The sequence below is a fragment of the Pelobates fuscus genome, chromosome 3, assembly GCF_036172605.1.
Source record: "Pelobates fuscus isolate aPelFus1 chromosome 3, aPelFus1.pri, whole genome shotgun sequence".
NCBI lineage: Eukaryota > Metazoa > Chordata > Amphibia > Anura > Pelobatidae > Pelobates > Pelobates fuscus.
This window is the reverse complement of record NC_086319.1, coordinates 140,236,463-140,257,913: the sequence shown is the minus strand read 5'-3', so window position 1 is coordinate 140,257,913 and position 21,451 is coordinate 140,236,463. Positions and strand designations below refer to the sequence as shown.

General features: G+C 42.7%; 1 protein-coding gene across 1 annotated transcript; it reads right to left on the bottom strand.

The window, feature by feature from the left end:
- Positions 1-297: 297 nt before the first annotated feature.
- LOC134601674 (52 kDa repressor of the inhibitor of the protein kinase-like) lies at positions 298-2,870 on the bottom strand. Its single transcript, XM_063446190.1, has 2 exons — positions 2,447-2,870; positions 298-2,063 (listed from the first exon to the last, which is right to left on the bottom strand). The coding sequence occupies exons 1-2, from the start codon at positions 2,868-2,870 to the stop codon at positions 298-300; spliced, it is 2,190 nt and encodes a 729-aa protein (XP_063302260.1).
- Positions 2,871-21,451: the final 18,581 nt, after the last annotated feature.

Genomic DNA, 21,451 nt, shown 5'->3' with positions numbered 1-21,451 from the left:
TTAAATAAGAGTCATTTGAACTATGACTATATGGAAGAAGACTCCTTAACATAAAACATTTCTTGAACCATTTAAATAATTGTGAACAGTTTTAAATAATTCTAAACAATAAAATTAGTCAATGTTTTATCTTACAATAAAAATAACAATAACATTTTGAAACAGCTCAGCACAATGTCACACACAATCAAAAAGTCTGAAGGCATGTGGGTATCCACCATACCTAAGAAGTTGGCAGAGTACAAATATAACGTGTCTGAAGAACATGATAAACATTCTGCGGTAAACATTGAATGTTTAAGTTTGCTGAGTTGACCATCTTCTTATTTTAAGGATGGCAAAATCTGTAATTAGGTCTTTGAAGTTAAGAGTGCGGGCAAGTTCATGCTCTATAGAAAGAATAGCAAGGCTGTTTAGACGATTTTCGCTCATTGTTGAACGGAGATAGTTTTTCATCAGAGATAGTTTACTAAACGCTCTCTCTCCTTCAGCCACAGAAAGTGGAAGGGTAGCAAATATTCTGAGAGCAATGCAAACCTCTCCAAATATTCCTTCAAGCTGTAGCTTGTATATAGATTTCAGCAAATCCAGTGGACCCAAGCTGCTTGCAAATGTGGCATCAAAAACTTTGCGAAGGTGCTGAATTTCACTTAACAGTGAAACTGTAAGATCTTCAGGGTATTTGGATATAAGATTTTCAGTGGATGTCACAAGTTCTTCATCCGATATTGTTCTAAGTTTTAAAATGGGAGCAAATAAACTGCACACATTTTCCATAGAATTAAACCGTTGGTTTAGTTCACTAATGACAGAATCTAGTGCCACACAGAAAACATTTACCTTAAATTCTTCTTCAGATTCTTGGTCTTCACTGCCCAATACAGTGTGTTGTTTCTTCTGCCTTTGCCGGCTTCTCTGTGTTTTCAGTACCATTGGTATTTCCAAATTACCTGCCACATGCTTAGCCTCAGAAAGTAGAGAAAGCCACCTTTCCCGGAGTAATTGCATTTCCGCAGAAAGGGCCTTGATATTTTCTGCTCCAATTTCCAGTGAAATTGATCGGGACTGAAGAATTTTGTTCCTATCTTCAAAACATTGAAGAACTTTCACCCAGAAAGTTGCCAGGATGACAGCTTTGAAAGATGAAAAATAGTCTTTAAGGCCTACAGCTTCTGAATGAGCTTCACTTGAAAGTTTTCTGGATGATAATATTTTCTCCAAGGATTCCAAAATGCTGGGAAGTTTTTGAGCAATAGGACAAACAGCTTCTATCCTGGCACTCCATCTGGTGTCACTCAGACCATGCAATGAACCACCAATGGTTTCCTTCAAAATATTCCACCTCTCAGGACTTCCACTAAAAAGTGTGTACAGGCGATTCGAACATCCAAAAAAAGTGATCACATCAGGGCAGCATGATGCTGCATGCACACCCACAAGATTCAAGGAGTGTGAAGCACATGGACAAAATATAGCTTTCGGATACTTTTCCTGTATGTGAGCTCTGACTCCTTTATTTTTCCCAGACATATTGGCTCCATTGTCAAAGCCCTGACCTCTACAATCCTTGACATTGATGCCATGTTTGTGTAGTCTTGATAATAGCATTTCTGCTATTTCCTCTCCAGTCTTATGGAAGAAGTCAAAATATTCAATGAACCTTTCTTGAATAGTCCAGTCTTCAGACCCTGGTTCATTGTAGACATACCTTAAAACAATTACATTTTGTTCTGTGTGTGAAACATCTGGTGTTGCATCACATATCACAGAAAAATGAATTGCCTTTTCTCTTTCTTTGAGTATTGTATTCAGAACATGCTTTCCACATAGGTTTATGAACTCATTTTGTGTTGCCCAGGATAAATAGTGTGCATGCAGTTTTTTTCCTGTCTCTTGACTTTTCTTCACTTTCTCTAAATGTTCTTGGAGCACTGGATCATAGTGAGCTATCAATTCAAGTAGACCAAGGAAATTACCATTGTGCTGGTCTCCAATTCTTTGCGAGCTTCCCCGAAAAGCCAGATTTCTTGATGCCAAAAACAAAGTTACATCCAGAAGTCTTCCTAACAAAGAAGAAATTTTGTTTGTTTTGGTTTCCAAACTTTTTTGCAGATTAGAATCCACACCATGCCCCGCCATGGACATTTGAAGTTTTCTCCAACTCCAGTAGTTTTTTTTATGAATAATGGAGTTTTCATGTTCTGGCAGTTTGATGTAAAGCAAATGCCACTTTTTTTTTTTGATGGATCAAATCCTTCTTTCTTACAAAGCATGCTAGTCGCTTTGACACGATCAGACGAAAATGCCAAGCAGGTCACACAATACAGCACATTCTTGGTAGGACTCCACTTAAACCAGTCCCGAATATGTCTCTCTCGTCCATTAGATGACTTTGAATATATGAGAAACTCACTAAAGGACTGTTCTTTATAATCTTTATCCATACCTTTAATCATTTCTTTTAGTTCCTCTTCTTTTCTTAGCCCACCAATCACAATTTTTTCCCGGTCTTTGTCTTTTAGAATATCTGGCCACAGAGCTGGATCTTTCCAATCCAATTCTTCCTGTACAATTTCCTGTGTGTTAGAAATGCTGCTTGGAGGTGGAGCTTCCATCTCTTCTTGTAACGGTTCAACTAGAACTTCAGGGTCAGTTGTGTTAGATGTGCTGCAGCAAGCGATCTCCTTTTCTGGTTCTTGATGATGTACTTCATCTTCCTCAGAGTCAGTCTGTATCATAGCTGTTTGCTCTGTATGTTTTTCCCTTTTAAAATACTTCAATAATGGATTCTTCTTTTTTAATTTTTCCTCCCCTTGCTCTCGTTCTCTCTTTTCTTTCCTCTTCTGCGCTCCAGACTTGTGCAGATACATTTTGATGTATTTATTATGGACGGAACCGCACTTATATCAATGAGCCAAACTACAGCTATTACTACAATATTGTAAAGAATTTCCAAAACCCCAAATATGTGATGCTATATCAAATGTCAGTAAATAACAGTAAATATGTGTTTGCTCTCGAAAATGTATTAATGTTACCTAATAAGTGCAAAAGTCAAAATAAAAACACTCTCAAACAATGTAGAAAAAGGGTACGGTTAAAGGAAAACACAGAAAAAAGATTTAGTGGCAAGATGTATAAATGTAAACTTTCAAAATTGTGCAAATTCATGTGACCATTTCCATTAATGAGGGAGGCACATTCCAATCCACACTTTTCAAAAAACCCACTGCAACAAACTCACTTCTTCACTGGGGTAGCTGTCACCCGAGATCCCTCAAGGAAGGTATCCCTACTGGTAAGTACCTCCGTCTCCGCAGAAATTGTAGCAACATCTCAGATTTTAAACTGAAAGCACAACAGCTCAGAATCTATTTCAAAGAAAAGGGCTACCCGAACCGCTGCCTCAAGAAGGCGTACAAAAGGGCACTCGGGACTCAGAGAAGTGTACTCCTTTGTGACCACCCTGACAATGAAACAACTAGGGAAACGAGTACAATACGGATGATCGCGACATATGATGCAGGCTGGTCCGAAGTGAGAAGGTCTCTGGACAGATTCTGGCTGATTCTGCTAAATGACGTACATCTCAAACATGTCCTAGGTCCACACATCGATATTACGGCCAGACGGGGATGCAATATTCGGGACATGTTGGTACCGAGTCATTTTTCCTCCACGACACAGCCAAGAGCCACTTGGTTGGGTACTCCACCTTGTGGTTCATATGGCTGTGGTAGGTGTGTAGCCTGCAGATATATATCTAGGGGTTCAAAAGCTGTAAGTGACAGCACAGGACAAGGTTCCATAAAGATAAAAAACGTCTTTAACTGTAATACCAAGGGCCTAGTGTACCTACTGTCATGCTCTTGCGGACAAAAGTACGTGGGCAAGACTTTCAAGGCCTTCAAAGAGAGAATTATGGAACACGTAAGGTCCCCAAGAAATCGCCTAGAAACACCTGTCTCTAGACACCTAAAAGAACACCACCATGGTGACTCCAATAATCTCCGGTTCTGCGGCTTAGAATTAGTAAAGAGGAACCAAAGACGTGGAGACTTCGATAGGACCCTGAGACAGAGAGAATCCAAATGGATATATAGACTAAAGACACTCCAACCCCGAGGCCTGAATGAGGGTTTTTCTTTTGCCCCATTTATTTGACCAAAGGCCGCATTTACTTATCTATATATCTACTTACCTAATGATATGGACCCGGTTTTGAGGTCCTGTCTTGAACCATGCCTACTCTTCATATACTTACCACTTTATCTTTGTACATAAAAACTTTATCTATAACTTTTTGATTGAACAATTCTAAATTTTAAATTTTTTGATAACTTTTCTCTCCTTCCTTGGGGAAGACAGATATGAATATATATATATATATATATATATATATATATAAGGGTTTTTCTATTTGTGATGGAGACTGGTCCATAACTTTTGAGAGGAGACATGAACTGCCTCGAGAAGAATTCCTTACTAGGAATTGTAACCCTGCACCTAGTCTGTTGAATGACGGTACATTTAATTTCTTGTACGATACTGGTGCATAGTTTTCTCTTTTTGTCTCTATTCCTCTAAATAAGAGGATCATTCTCCACTCTGTTCGCCCTGTCCGACTATTGAGTTTTGGCGCATGCGCCTATGAATGGAGACGGACATGCACGTTTGCGATTGTAAAGTTCCCGCGCATGCGCCCGTAATTGAATACGGACATGCGCATTAACGAGTTCCAATCACATACCCGCCGTGCCGTCCAGCTGCAATCAAGAGCATTCGGCTGGCGGACTTTTTCGAACTCCGCCCCTTGTTGAAAGGTAGGATACTTATGGTATTTAAGGCATGGAGAGAGAGATAGATTTGCACCAACTGCCCTTAAGAAAGGCGGTTAGACCGCCGAAACGCGCGTTGGGCGACTTGTTTTTTAACACGCTATTATGATTTGATGGTTTTGATGGTTTTGTCACTATATTATTTTTTCAATTGACTGTATTGGCGGCTTGCTGGATACCCCGTATTTAGAGATCTTAGAACTCATGATCTCGCTGCATACTATAGGAAGGAAGATATAGGACTAATGACAAAGGAGCTGGTGTGCTGACAGAGCTCTCTCTTAAACTCTGTCTAGATTTAGTTTTTTTCACACTGCTTTGTTTCCTCTACCCCTTATCTTTCTATCCTTTCGATTTATTTCCTTTTGGCCATACTAGAGATATTAGCCTTTTCACAACTGAAAACTGTTAATCGAAATTACCATAGGAATTTTCATTACTTGCCATAGGCAACTTGGGTTTCGTTTTTCCCTGGGTTGCCTATCAGGGGAAGGCATGTTGCTGTCTTCTGGCTTTAACTAATTAAGGATAGGCTGGATCTTTTTGGGGGGGATTTTTCTCTCTGCAATCACTTTTTGTAACACTTGCAACTATGATCAGATGTTTCATATGAACTATACACTAGGTGCATCTGTGTGATATACTGTTGCAGAATCCTCTACATATAGATCAGGCCTTGCCGCTTTGCCAGTTTAACTTACAGTCTTTTTTCTTCTTTTTAACCCTCACGATTTGGGGTGACAGTGTATGTCTTGTGTATATAGAATACAATTATGTTTCATTAAAGTTTTGTTATTTTTTAGTTATAACTGCTTGATATTTATCTTGGGGGTAGTGGTTGTGAGGTGAAGTATCCCGTATCTATGAGGAGCTTCCCTCATCACCTTCCTTTTGATTGTTATGTATTTAGGGTTATGCCCTGTACTACCCCTGTAACCCGTCTCTACTATCGGCCAGAGTTCTCTCTGACTGATAGCTTGTTTGTCTATACAAATTCAATTGCATATAACTAGACAAATGCAATAATATATTAGACAATATTATCAAAAACAAATAAATACTCAAATCATGTAGAACCAGACCTGAGTTCCAATGGCTAACCACACAAGGTAAAAATGTAAACTTTTAAAACTGTATAAATTTCACAAAAAGTGCAAATAAATAATAAATATAAATATCAAAACAAACAAATAACGCAGGAAACAATGAGCAAATATATACAAAAATGTGCAAATAGTGCAGTGCAAACAAATTTTACACAAATTGACTTGCTCGATGTGTTTTAATACAACTTACCAATGTAGTAATCTTCAGATGTCCTATGAAGTTACAAGCACGTACGTGGTCATGTAACAGGCAGAAATACTCACCTTTCAGGAAAATTGCAGGTGTCCATCAGTCGCAAGGTCTGAGCAACAAGAAACAAACAAACACACTGATGCACAGAGACACACACAAACAAACATACATTCACAATGTGCATTTGCCTCTGTGTATTTCTAAATGTGTCTGAGAGTGTGTGCCAGACAGCAAGTATCCTTGTAAGTGAATGTGTGTCTCTGTGAGCATGTGTGTGTCTGGGACCATGTGAGCAAGTGGAAGCTCGTATGTATGGGGGGCTGATTGTGATCTTTGTGCATTGTGTTTATGGAGAAACTGTATTTCAATACTGTGTATGATTACTGTCTTCAGGGTGTAACTGTGACGGGGGAATATAGGGTTAACTTGGCAGAGTAAGTGTGACAGGGCGAGGGGAGTGAAAGAGACAGGGGTGGGGGCAAGTGTGACAGAATGAGAGAAGGAGAGTAGAAGTAGAGTGTGACAGAATTGGAGTGAATGTGGGGCTTAAAGTGACAGGGTGAGTGCGGTAGGGAGATAGATTTGGGGATGAATGTGACATAGTTGGAGGAGGGAGTGTAACAGGATGAGGGGTGTTAATAGAAACATAGAATGTGACGGCAGATAAGAACCATTCGGCCCACCTAGTATGCCCAATTTTCTAAATACTTTCATTAGTCCTTGGCCTTATCTTATAGTAAGGATAGCCTTATGCATATCCCACGCATGCTTAACCCCTTAAGGACCAAACTTCTGGAATAAAAGGGAATCATGACATGTCACACTTCATGTGTCCTTAAGGGGTTAAACTTCCTCACTGTGTTAACCTCTACCACTTCAGCATCCACTACCCTCTCAGTAAAGTAGTACTTTCTGATATTATTTTCAAACCTTTGTACCTCTACCACAACAAGAGTGATACCGGAGAAACTGATGGAAGCCAAGCACAGAGAAGTGGACACAGGTTTCTTCAGGAAGGAAGAGATCTTTATTCGATTCACCGAAGGGGGCTCAGATGGACTAGCGTCACCACAACAAACAGTCTGAGCCCAGAACTGACTGTGTAAATGCATGATGTAGACATATAGCTCCTCCTATAGTTAACTCTACCCACATATACTCTTTACCCAATCAGCTGAACAAAGCCTAACTTCCCTTACCTGTTAGACCACATGGCTCACCCAGAACAATGGAGGAGGGGAAGTGTTTTCAGTTCCTGCATTCCTGCACTTGCTCAGTACACTGTTGATTGTATCTTAGCTACGTGTGACTGACTAACTGATACGCCAACATACACATATCCCACGTGGAAATCCCGGCCTACTAAATTTAATTTCTACCGAGCTTCCACCACATTCCCCGCTTTGATGCTTCTGATATATACAGGGAGTGCAGAATTATTAGGCAAATGAGTATTTTGACCACATCATCCTCTTTATGCATGTTGTCTTACTCCAAGCTGTATAGGCTCGAAAGCCTACTACCAATTAAGCATATTAAGTGATGTGCATCTCTGTAATGAGAAGGGGTGTGGTCTAATGACATCAACACCCTATATAAGGTGTGCATAATTATTAGGCAACTTCCTTTCCTTTGGCAAAATGGGTCAAAAGAAGGACTTGACAGGCTCAGAAAAGTCAAAAATAGTGAGATATCTTGCAGAGGGATACAGCACTCTTAAAATTGCAAAGCTTCTGAAGCGTGATCATCGAACAATCAAGAGTTTCATTCAAAATAGTCAACAGAGTCGCAAGAAGCGCCAAGGCGCAAAATAACTGCCCATGAACTGAGAAAAGTCAAGCGTGCAGCTGCCAAGATGCCACTTGCCACCAGTTTGGCCATATTTCAGAGCTGCAACATCACTGGAGTGCCCAAAAGCACAAGGTGTGCAATACTCAGAGACATGGCCAAGGTAAGAAAGGCTGAAGGACGACCACCACTGAACAAGACACACAAGCTGAAACGTCAAAACTGGGCCAAGAAATATCTCAAGACTGATTTTTCTAAGGTTTTATGGACTGATGAAATGAGAGTGAGTATTGATGGGCCAGATGGATGGGCCCGTGGCTGGATTGGTAAAGGGCAGAGAGCTCCAGTCCGACTCAGACGCCAGCAAGGTGGAGGTGGAGTACTGGTTTGGGCTGGTATCATCAAAGATGTGCTTGTGGGGCCTTTTCGGGTTGAGGATGGAGTCAAGCTCAACTCCCAGTCCTACTGCCAGTTTCTGGAAGACACCTTCTTCAAGCAGTGGTGCAGGAAGAAGTCTGCATCCTTCAAGAAAAACATGATTTTCATGCAGGACAATGCTCCATCACACGCGTCCAAGTGCTCCACAGCGTGGCTGGCAAGAAAGGGTATAAAAGAAGAAAATCTAATGACATGGCCTCCTTGTTCACCTGATCTGAACCCCATTGAGAACCTGTGGTCCATCATCAAATGTGAGATTTACAAGGAGGGAAAACAGTACACCTCTCTGAACAGTGTCTGGGAGGCTGTGGTTGCTGCTGCATGCAATGTTGATGGTGAACAGATCAAAACACTGACAGAATCCATGGATGGCAGGCTTTTGAGTGTCCTTGCAAAGAAAGGTGGCTATATTGGTCACTGATTTGTTTTTGTTATGTTTTTGAATGTCAGAAATGTATATTTGTGAATGTTGAGATGTTATATTGGTTTCACTGGTAAAAATAAATAATTGAAATGGGTATATATTTGTTTTTTGTTAAGTTGCCTAATAATTATGCACAGTAATAGTCACCTGCACACACAGATATCCCCCTAAAATAGCTATAACTAAAAACAAACTAAAAACTACTTCCAAAAATATTCAGCTTTGATATTAATGAGTTTTTTGGGTTCATTGAGAACATGGTTGTTGTTCAATAATAAAATTAATCCTCAAAAATACAACTTGCCTAATAATTCTGCACTCCCTGTAAAATAATTCCAGATGCATCACCTAATCATCGCTTACTTACACCTCAAGTTGCCATGAATCATAACAGACCTCGTAAGCATCTTAGCATCATTACAAATTCCTTCAGCACTCCTCATTCTGAATATATTCTCTCTGGGCTAAGGGTTCATACTTGCAAACAGCCATTACATGCGCAGCTGTTTTCCTTTCTGTCGTGCTCTCTATGACACTCTGTATGGACCTAATTACCAATGGAACCAAACATGGTAGAAAGAGACACAACACTATAAACAACATGACTATTTGCACTGGAAGTGAATGGAGGACTTTATCAACAGCCCAACTGGTTTACCTGGTAAGAAGGCTATGTGCTTTACAGAGGAATCCCTAATTGCCTAATGGTAGAATGAGGCTTGAATCCCTGTATTAGAATTCAATAACACTTCATGGGCATACAGTTTTGCTGTTAACCAGTTCCCTCACATATTACATCCATCCCAGGGCCGGCCTTAGGGGTGTGCGAGCTGTGCGGCCGCACAGGGCGCCATGGTGCAGGGGGCGCCCTGCGGCCGCATAGCTCACACGGCATGTCTGTTAGCCGCAATGCTAACAAGACATTTGCCTTGGGCGGCATTTTCCAGGGGGTGGCAAAAAAAGCCGCCCCCAAATGCCCAAGGCAAATGTCTTGTTAGCCTTGCGGCTAACAGACATGCCTGGCTGCTGGGAGGTCGGGCGGCGCTGGCGGGCGGCTGGCGAGGGAGCACTTCCTCTGAGCTGTATGCTCAGCTCCCTCGCGCGCCGCACAGTGTGGCTGGGAGGTGGAGCCGGAATATGACGTCATATTCCGGCTCCCAGCCTCACTCTGCAGCGCGCGAGGGAGCTGAGCATACAGCTCAGAGGAAGTGCTCCCTCGCCAGCCGCCCGCCGCCCGCCAGCGCCGCCTGACCGCCCAGCCCAGCAGCCACTGGACCACCAGGGAGGAAGAGACCCCCCCCAGCATTCCCAAAGGTAAGGAGGCTGGGGGGGGGGTCTAAATAAATGTTAAAAAATGTGTTAATGTGGGTGGGTGTGTGTGTGTGTTAGTGTGTGTGTGTATGTTAGTGTGTGTCTGTGTGTGTGTGTGTATGTTAGTGTGTGTATGTTAGTGTGTGTCTGTGTCTGTTAGTGTGTATGTTAGTGTGTGTCTGTTAGTGTGTGTCTGTGTGTATGTTAGTGTGTGTATGTTAGTGTGTGTCTGTCTGTTAGTGTGTGTCTGTCTGTTAGTGTGTGTATGTTAGTGTGTGTCTGTATGTTAGTGTGTGTGTGTGTGTGTGTCTGTGTATGTTAGTGTGTGTCTGTGTCTGTTAGTGTGTGTCTGTGTCTGTTAGTGTGTGTCTGTGTCTGTGAGTGTGTTTGTCTGTTAGTGAGTGTGTGTGTCTGACTGTGTGTGTGTGTCTGTTTGCGTGTGTGTGTGTGTGTGTGTGTGTGTGTGAGACTGCGCGTGTGTGTGTGTGACTGTCTGCGCGTGTGTGTGACTGTCTGCGTGTGTGTGTGACTGTCTGCGTGTGTGTGTGTGTGTGTGTGGGAAGGGGTAAGGAGTGGGGGAGGGGGGACGGGAAGGGGGGCGCTGTGAAGATTTTTTTGCACAGGGCGCCCAAATGCCTAAGGCCGGCCCTGATCCCTCCTATTGGCAATGAAGCGCGCTAAGGTAGCCAGTGCCACTCATTATCTTCCCAGCTACCTACATTCAAGGATGCTAGCTTCTTTTTATGATTCACATCATAAACTTTAACTCCCAAGGTCTCTCCTGTTTCAATTGGCAACAAGAAGAAGGATGGTCTGAGCATACCTAATACACATGCCCCTTCCCAGTCCTGTGGTAACTCCGAATAGGCTTTCTTACCACAGATCCAGTACAAATTTGCTGGGGCTTTCCAACTAGATGTAGCAGATAGGTCAAACCACACATCCTTTAAATTGGTATAAATTGCAAACGGATTAGGTGGTTCTGAGACATTTGAAGCTGACCACCAAGTTGTATCTTTTGTACTATTGATATAGATTAATTTAGAAATAAGGTAAACGGTTACTGCCCTGTCTTTTGCCAACTGCCCTCAAAGTTGGAATCAAGAGGGCAGGGGAGACAAGGAAGTGTGGTCAGGAGGTGGTGCCAGTTCCCACCAAAGGGCTTGTACCCAAATAGATTAGTGAACAAAAATTAGCAAAGAAAAGGAAAAAATCCCCTAAGGGATATTCCTATGCTGGCAATAAGGTAACAATGACACCTAAAGTAACAATAAAAATGTCTACATGTCCTACGGAGTATAGCTTGGATGTTACAGGGAAGAATGTCCTTGTTATACTAATAATAGTGATAAATCTTTATTGAATCTTAACAAATAACAGGGAGACACAGGCTTTCCCTATATCCACATATAGCTGTAGGCAGAGGGTACAGAGGACCCAGTTATTGTTTGTTTGAGAGGAGAGAAAATTTACTCTCTATTTCAGTGTGACCAACAATCATATAATCCCCAGAATGAGTTATTGCCAGGTGCTGGGCTGGTAGAGGAATGTAGGAGTAAAGATAAGAAAAATAAAAATTATTATTGTATAAATTTCTTACTTCAAATACCTCTATGCTAGTCCCTAGTCTCCTGAAAACACCTTCGAGGGTGTTCTAATCTCAGTCTGAATCTGGGTATCTGAAAGAGCCAACTGCCTAATCAGCTTGAGCTTACTCGCTAGGATGAGCACGAAAAATAATAAAGAAAGGGTCTAAAAACCCATGGTGCAAATAAATATGATTAAGTGCATTGAGTGCATAAGTGCAAAGTGAAAAAAGTAACGACGAGCTTAATTTAGAAATAAACAAATATGTTTAAATGTCTATCTGTTCCTGTCCAAATCTGAGATGATTAAATTGCGTATACGCAGAAGTAAGTTCACACTGACACATGGAGTTCAGGTTAAAAGCACTTCAGAAAATTTAATGGCATCTGGTTAGAAAACGGGTATGCAGACCCTTTTAAAGGCAAAATGACATCATCATTGAATATCAGATAATAACAAATAAACATAATTAATTGGATTAAATGTTAAGTGGCTATATCAGTGTCCACCCATCAATATTATTAATTGGCTCAGGGATTTGAGTGACTAGTGGGGCACCCTCCCATCATGGGATGTCGTCTTTACTCGATGGGAGGGGGAATCTGGCGGCTAGCCATTTTGGGTAGTTAGTGATGTCAGACTCGTGATCAGGCTCAGGGTTCTTTTATGAATAGAACATTTCATTCGGCCTGCTTCTCATGGCCTTGGGTCTGGCCTTGGTTATACTTTGTTGCATGTTACAGGAGATTCAATAATTCCGGAGTCAGCTATGTCCTTTTAGAAAATACAGTCTCTATTCATTATACTAAATGCTGTTAGGAAATTCTGTCATGTAATGTAGACAAAATGGAGGGTTTGTCATAATGTGAGGTTATGTGAGATTAAAATGGAGGAGTTAGTACAATAATTCAATACAGGTGCAATAAAGATTTTTAAATAATTCTACATCAGTATCATTATAAGCTTTTTGCCCTAGACAAGTCAATTCTCCTACAGATGTATTAAACATTATTCCTTTCCTTGCTATGCAAACATAACCTATAATGGAGGTCTTTAATCGCCACTCAGATTTACCTCTAACACTCACTTGATAATCAGTTTGAGAAGATATTAACTGTTCAACTGTCTCAGAACCGGAATACATTACCTCCTTTGCTTCCCATGGCCATTGGTCTCCCATGTTAGTACCTCCACACACATAGCAGTTGGTTACATTAAGACTACCAGCAATGCTTTCGGCTAGATCTATAAATACGTTTTTCGCATTATGGGGGAATCTTATTTTCCACACTCATCTCCTCATAGAAGGAATGAAAGACCTGATGAGTCTGGGTTGCCACAGTATCGGTCTCTATTCATAAAAATAATATTGTCCCAGAATCCAAACCTGTTCCGTATATCTGGAACCCAAATAAGTTCCCAAACCTATCTATGAATCGTTCTGGGTCATTGATAAGTATATGGACTGGGTTACACTCCCTAGACTTACAATATGGCTTGGTAGGCAACTTAGTGACGATCATATCCTTATCTACTGTCCCCAGGTTGCCAACCCTACACAGGACCAATACGGACAATAATTATATCTTTATTTGGGCACTATGGATCCATATATTTGTACTTACTACTGGGGCAAATATATTTATCATTAGACCCATACGTTCTTTCCCTTTTAAGATCACCACATACATTCCACGGTTTCCTACCACTTGATATCGCCTTACATGCATCAAATAGCAGAACACCTGAAGAATGTACGGTTTCTAGTATGGTCTTATTTATCAGGGTCCCCTGTGAGTCTCCATTCCGAATATTCAACCAAATTGTACGGGGTTGATACTCTGGACTAAAACACCTAGGTTCTCCTGCTCTTAGATGGCATACACTATAATCTATACTCAAGTATCTACACTTAGATACATGTCCTTTACACTCATATTGTGAATGCCAAATAAGGGTCTGGGAAATATGATTGCCTGTTTTCGTAGTCTTAATGCAAACCTCACAGCCTGGTGTGTCGGTACCTCTACCTTCCTGAATAATTAAAAACACAAATATACACATTATCAAACACATCACTCCTGACATCTTTGTCCTGACTCTTCGACCGTGCGATGGCACCTCAGCTTCCAGGATGTGAGGGCTGCAGGGAATAGAGTCCTTCCTGATCCTCACTTTTCTTCACAGAGGTTTTTCCTCTGGCTTAACGTTGGTAGGAGGTCAGGCTTTATTGTGGCCGTCAAAACACCTACTTGTAGATCTTTGTTGATGTTCCCTTTTAACAATATTCTCTTCGCAAAAACCACTTTTAATCCAACTGGGTCACATGCTTCAACCGGATCTTGCAAGGATTCTCTGGATCTATGGTAGCTTGTCAGGAATCTGCCACTGGTTTTTACCCTAGAGTGATGAATCCACGGAGTCACTTCTACAACCTTTACAACTGTTGGGGTAGATAAAAGAACAACATAGGGACCTCTCCACTTGGAACAGTGTTCCATTCTTTTATCCACACTTGATCCCCTGGATGGTAAGAATGAACAGGTGGATATATCTTCACAGGTAACCTATCTTGCACCTATTTCTGTACCTTCATCATAGTTTTACTCAACTCAGCCACCTACAGCCGAGTAATTCCATCATCAAACTGACATAAATCCCATACATAATTTTTCAGCAGTACCCCAGAAACAAAAGAAAGCATCTTTGAGGTCTAGGAAGGTATAGTAGGTTGCCCCACCTGTTATTAAAGTAAGCAGATTATAGGGGATGGGTACCACTGGGTGTATATTGACTACTGCATTATTAACTGCTTTTAGATCTTGTACAGGATGATACTCATCTGATCCCGGCTTCTGAACAGGTAATAATGGAGTGTTCCAAAGGGAGGTACAGAATTTTAGGATGTCATACTTTACACACTTATCCACATAGGTTTGTATATTTTTCTTAGCCCTCTATAATATATGGTACTAACTAAGGCTAACAGGATACGCTCCAAGCTTTAATTCAATGTGTATTGGTGGAATATTGCGAGCAAGTCCTGGAGGATTATTCTCTGTCCATATTCTTGAAATGTCAAATAAGGATTCATCACTCTTAGGGTCTGTATTTGTTATTATAGAGTAGAAGTGCCATTCTTCTTCCCTTTGCACCGATACTGATATTATGCCTGGTGATCTATTAAACTTCAGAGACGTTGATCCGTTGGGTTTAAAAGTTATTTGGGCTTGAAGCTTTGATAATAGATCTCGTCCTAGAAGCTGAACTGGACACTCCAGCATATATAGGAACTGGTGCTTAACAAAATGGCCTCCTAGAATACAAGTATGACTCCTGAGAATTGGTCTAGCAGGGCTTTTCCCAGTAGCTCCTATCATAGTTATAGTCTTCCTGAAGGAGGAGCAACTAGGTTAGTTACCACAGAGTACTCAGCACCAGTGTCAATCATGAAAGAGCTCCTCTTCCTCTATTGATACATCGACCATAGGCTGCACTCGGCTAAAGGGGGATGGAGCCCAGTCGGTATCAATAGTCTTCCATGACAGTGTCAGCCAGACCTACAAAATCTCTATCTTCTCTATCCCTTAATCTCTAGGTAGGGGAATAGTATCTACTTCCCTGAACACCTCCTCTGTTACTACTGTCATTCCCTCCAAGACTTTCTCTATAGCCACCTCTGTAACCATCTCGTAACCTTCTCTCTTGTCTTATCTATAACTTGCTTTATACTCCCTCTGTGGGCAGTCACTTTTCCAATATCCTTCCTCTCTACAATACGCACAGTGATTCCTATTTCCTCCCTTGCTCAGTCTATTCTCAACTCCTCTATTCACCTCCCTTCCCTGTCTCTCTACACTTATGATAGCTACAGCTAGCATATCTGCCATCATCCTCATTTTACGTTCTTCCTCCTGCTTTGTTTCAATCTCCCTGTTCATATACACCTGACTTGCAATTTCCATTAACTGTGATATGGACATTCCTACAAATCCCTTTAACTTTAGCAATTTTCTTTTAATATCACCTTGGGTCTGGCTGACAAATGCTGAGTTGTTCATTCGAGAGTTCTCAGGGGCCTCTGGATTAAAAGGAGTATATAATCTATATGACTCCAGCAATCTCTCATAGAAAGCACTAGGTGACTCGTCGGCTTTCGTAAAGGAATTATGGGTCTTCCAATTAAACAGATCAGTCATGGTGAAAGGGACATAAACAAATATAGGGTCTGCCAACTGTAATTGACCATTAATATCAATGTGTGGTGGACCAGGGATAAGCTGCAGTGGCATTTGTAAATGTCAAAGTTGGAGGGCACCGGTCATTTGTCAGGTAAGGGTGGGACTTAGATCGGGTTGTTTAGTCATAGGTTCCGGTCGGGGAGTGGTGTGGTAGGTGGAAATGGATAAATTAATTTTACTGGTCAGTAACTCGGTTATCAAAATGTTTCGAACAGGGCTAGGAGGAGCCTGACCAGTAACCAAAAATGGTAAAAGTGTATTCCAGCGTCCTATACCATTGACCATTTCATCCAGTTGTATTTCAAAACTAATTTACTGTTACTAAAGGCACACAAGGCTCAGTAATTATAGTGTTATGTCAGTGGTTATGGTGTTTTCAGTGGTTATGGTATTATCAGTGGTTATGGTGTTTTCAGTGGTTATGGTATTATCAGTGGTTATGGTGTTTTCAGTGATTATGGTGTTTTCAGTGATTATGGTATTGTCAGTGGTTATGGTGTTTTCAGTGATTATGGTATTGTCAGTGGTTATGGTATAGTCAATGGGTATGGTATTGTGTAATTGCTGAGAATTATCTTATTCAGTGGACTCAGTTACTGTTATTAAGAATTCTCCTCACAATTTTGACTGCTAATAATAAAACTGAACAATAATAAAAAAAACACTAAAATACCCTTCCACCAAAAAGGGCCTCAGGGTACAAAGAACCTGTTGGGGAGGGTAGGTAGGCACAGAAATAGGAGGGCCTAAAGCAAGGGTCAGGCATCTGAGAGCACAGGTTGACATACCAGCTGCACCAGTTCTTGCTAAAGAATTTAGTTGAGGGATGGTCAGATGGGTCAGATTCCATTTGGGATGGTCAAACCAGTTTTGGTAACCATCTAGTAACACAAACTGTTTTAAACAGTCAAAATATGGAAACTGGTCATATAATTCAAGCAAAATAGATATAGCCACATGTACACGCTGCACTAGATTTAAATCAAGACAGATTACCACAGAGGCCATTCTCTACTACATAAGGTAGTCAGGTGATTTGGAGCCAATTTAACCCCAAAATCACACACATTATATCCCTTTTTAAAGTTATTTAGCATACATTCTAAGGGATCAACAATCTTTGAATCCGGCGCACCCATACTTAGCAACGGAGCGTCGTTTCCAACAGAAGCATACAAACACACACAGTCACACCCTTTCCCCTTGGCAACAGCACCACGTGGTACAGTTACTAGGCCAAACGCACACAACAAAACATACAGGGAATTCCCGTACACACACAGCTGTTACACCAGTCACTAAATAACTAATACTGTGCCCTTTGGCGAAACTATACAATCACCCACGTTATAATTCTCAATATTTAAATTACCCGTCTATAACACACCCCAGTAACATCGTCTTTACAAACAGTAGTTATAGTACGGTTAGCATTGGTTAGAGTACAATTTAAAGTCACAGTTCAATTAGTAGTGGTTATGGTGTTAACATACAACATAAACAACAGTTATTAGTAGTTATTTACAGTATCAGTAATTATAATACATGGTTATGGTACAGTGCGCTATGATACAGTTACACACTATTCACACTCTCGCTAGACGGCAGAGCTCACGCTATCTAGCAAGATATACACTCTACTACAATAAGTTTTAACACATTTACAGTTTCCCAACTAATCTATTGGACAGTACCTCGAGGGACTACCTAAAACTATTTAAATCCGTTTTGGTTAGCCGTCGCTGCCCAAGCACCACATATAGCGAACTAGAGGGCGGAATTTACAACAATTACCCTTTTAGTCTATTTACTCTATCAATAGTCTAGTGGGTTCCAAATTTACACGCCTTCCCACTTAGCCAAGATAGGTTGAGAGCTAGCAAACGATAATGTACACCAGAGTCTGCTTAGTCTCCCGGTCCCTCCAACCTAGCAAACGAAATATACACCCTAGATACGCTAGTCTAGACAAGACACCGGTGTCCGGCTTGGGCTATTTACACAGGACCCAGCCTGACTCCAAACCAAGATTAAACGGGCTGACTACAGGGCGTTTAATTCCGAGCGGTGCGCCTTCGCTCCTTCCCTCCACGGGAGGGGGCCAATTCCATACACAATTCCAAATAAAAACCCCTTATGGGGCTACCGCACAATCGGTATCCAATACCCCTAGTGGGTCCACCGTCTAAAACAGTAGTCGTCTTACCTCCTTGTTCCTGAACCTGGGTTCACACTCATCGACGGGGACACCCCAGCACTTACTACGTAGAGGCCGATGATTTCCTGGACAACAGACCAGTGGCGCCGAGACGAAGGGAGGTCCACGCAGAAGTTCAGGGATGTAGCCGTATAGAACGTGGGAAAAGATAGACCGTCTCACGCCTCTGCTTCTTAGCCACCGTTAACGATGAGCTTCCCGGCCAATTGCACCAAATGATACCGGAGAAACTGACGGAAGCCAAGCACAGAGAAGTGGACACAGGTTTCTTCAGGAAGGAAGAGATCTTTATTCGATTCACTGACCGGGGCTCAGATGGACTAGCGTCACCACAACAAAGAGTCTGAGCCCAGAACTGACTGTGTAAATGCATGATGTAGACATATAGCTCCTCCTATAGTTAACTCTACCCACATATACTCTTTACCCAATCAGCTGAACAAAGCCTAACTTCCCTTACCTGTTAGACCACATGGCTCACCCAGAACAATGGAGGAGGGGAAGTGTTTTCAGTTCCTGCATTCCTGCACTTGCTCAGTACACTGTTGATTGTATCTTAGCTATTTGTAACTGACTAACTGATACACCAACATGCACATATGCCACGTGGAAATCTCGGCCTACTAAATTAAATTTCTACCGAGTTTCCACCACAAGAGGACATAGTTTTAAATTAGTCTCTTAGTTTAAATATAGTCTCCTCCTTTACTGTGTTGATTCCCTTCATGTATTTAAATGTTTCTATCATATCCCCCCTGTCTCGTCTTTCCTCCAAGCTATACATGTTAAGATCCTTTAACCTTTCCTGGTAAGTTTTATCCTGCAATCCATGAACCAGTTTAGTAGCCCTTCTCTGAACTCCCTCTACAGTATCAATACCTTTCTGAAGATACGGTCTCCAGTACTGCGTACAATACTCCAAGTGAGGTCTCACCAGTGTTCTGTACAATGGCATGAGCACTTCTTTCTTTCTATTGATAATACCTAATGCAACAGGGTCATTGCCTTGGCTGAGGGGGTAAGTGTCACAGGCATGTCATGTGTCCTTAAAGGACCACTATAGTGCCAGGAAAACATACTCGTTTTCCTGGCACTATAGTGCCCTGAGGGTGCCCCCACCCTCAGGGTCCCCCTCCCACCGGGCTCTGGGGAGAGGAACATGGTTAAAACTTACCTTTTTTCAGCGCCGGGCGGGGAGCTCTTCTCCTCCGATCCTCCTCCTCTCCTCCCATTCGGCTGAATGCGCACGCGGGGCAAGAGCTGCTCGTGCATTCAGCCAGTCTCATAGGAAAGCATTTACAATGCTTTCCTATAGACGCTTGTGTGCTCTCACTGTGATTTTCAAAGTGAGAATCACGCAAGCGCCTCTAGCGGCTGTCAGTGAGACAGCCACTAGAGGCTTTGAGGGCTGGATTAACCCATTTATAAACATAGCAGTTTCTCTGAAACTGCTATGTTTATAAAAAAATGGGTTAACCCTAGCTGGACCTGGCACCCAGACCACTTCATTTAGCTGAAGTGGTCTGGGTGCCTAGAGTGGTCCTTTAAGGTGTTAAAGGGACACTCCAGTGCCAGGAAAACACTGCAGGTCCCCTCTCCCTCCCACCCCCCATCCCAAGTTGCTTAGGGGGTTTAAATCCTTTCAGTGACTTAACGGTATCCAGCGCCGATGTCCCTCGGCGCTGGGTCAGGATCCACTCACGCTCCTCCCCCACCGACATCAGACGGGGAGACCTATAGAGCATGCGCGGCCGTCGGCGGGGGAGATGCACACAAACAAACGCGCATTAGACCTCCCCATAGGAAAGCATTGAAAAATGCTATGGGGATTTCAGCGACGCTGGAGGTCCTCACATAGCGTGAGGACGTCTTGTGCCGTTATAGCACACTTTTCATGTGCTATAAACACAGAAGTGTCCTCTAGTGGCTGTCTAGTCTAGTAGACCGCCACTAGAGAAGTTAACTCTGCAAGGTAAATATTGTAGTTTATGAAAACTGCAATAATTACACTTGCAGGGTTAAGGGTAGTGGGAGTTGGCACACAGACCACTCCAATGGGCAGAAGTGGTCTGGGTGCCTGGAGTGTCCCTTTAAGGAGGATTAATATTCAGGTTCAGTGTGACATGGTTGAAGTGTGAATCAGTGAGTGTGACAGCATTTGGTGCTAGTGTGGCATGGTTGGAGGAGGGAGTGTGACAGGATTGAGGGATTATTATGACATGGTGAGTGTGGCAGAGCGAAGGGTGTTGAGTTTGACAGGATTGGATGTATTAATGTGAGTGTGGCAACGTTGTTGGAGGGGAGTGTGATACAGGATTAGCAGGGATAGATGTGAGTGTGGCATGGTAAAGGGGATGACTTTGTGTGGGGGTGAGGGTGACAGTGAGTGAGTGGAGGTGTGGGTAGCAGTGAGTGGGGGAGGTAAGGGCGGCAGTGAGAGGGGGAGGGGAGGGTGGCAGTGAGACATTAAATTAACTTACCTCTTGAGTGAAGTGACTCCCTGTCCCTGGTGATCTTCTTTCCTGCAGCAGCAGCAGGAGGGTGGCAGTGAGTGGGGGAGGTGAGGGTAGCAGTGAGTGGGGGAGGTGAGGGTGGCAGACTGGCATTGAGTGGGGGAGGGGAGGGTGGAAGTGAGTGGAGGGAGGTGAGGGTGGCAGTGAGTGGGGAGGGTGGCAGTGATGGGGGAAGGGAGGATGGCAGTGAGTGGGGGAAGGAAGGATGGCAGTGAGTGGGGGAGGTGAGGGTGGCAGTGAGTGGGGAGGGGAGGGTGGCAGACTGGCATTGAGTGGGGGAGGGGAGGGTGGCAGTGAGTTGGGAGGGGAGGGTGGCAGTGATGGGGGAGGGGAGGGTGGCAGTGATGGGGGAAGGGAGGGTGGCAGTGATGGGGGAAGGGAGGGTGGCAGTGAGTGGAGGGAGGTGAGGGTGGCAGTGAGTGGGGGAGGTGAGGGTGGCAGTGAGGGGAGGGCAGGGCCGGATTAACATAGGGGCTGATGGAGCTGCAGCTCCAGGCCCAGGCCCATGGAATAGGCCCATTTAAAAAAAAAAAAAAAAAAAAAAAATTTTTTTTTTTTTTACACACTACTCTTAGGTTTGCCACCTGACTGGTATTTTACTGGCACAGCCGGTATTTGAGGCTGTCTGGCCGTGCCGGTATTGCAGTAATACCAGCAATACAAATGCAGGTATTTTTCTCAGAATAAATGGAGATTACTCTGCAATACCAGCACCGGCCAGTAGGGGTCACTGTGTGTGGAGAGAGGCAGGTATAGGAAGTTACAGCATATCCCTGCCTCTCTCTACTACTCAC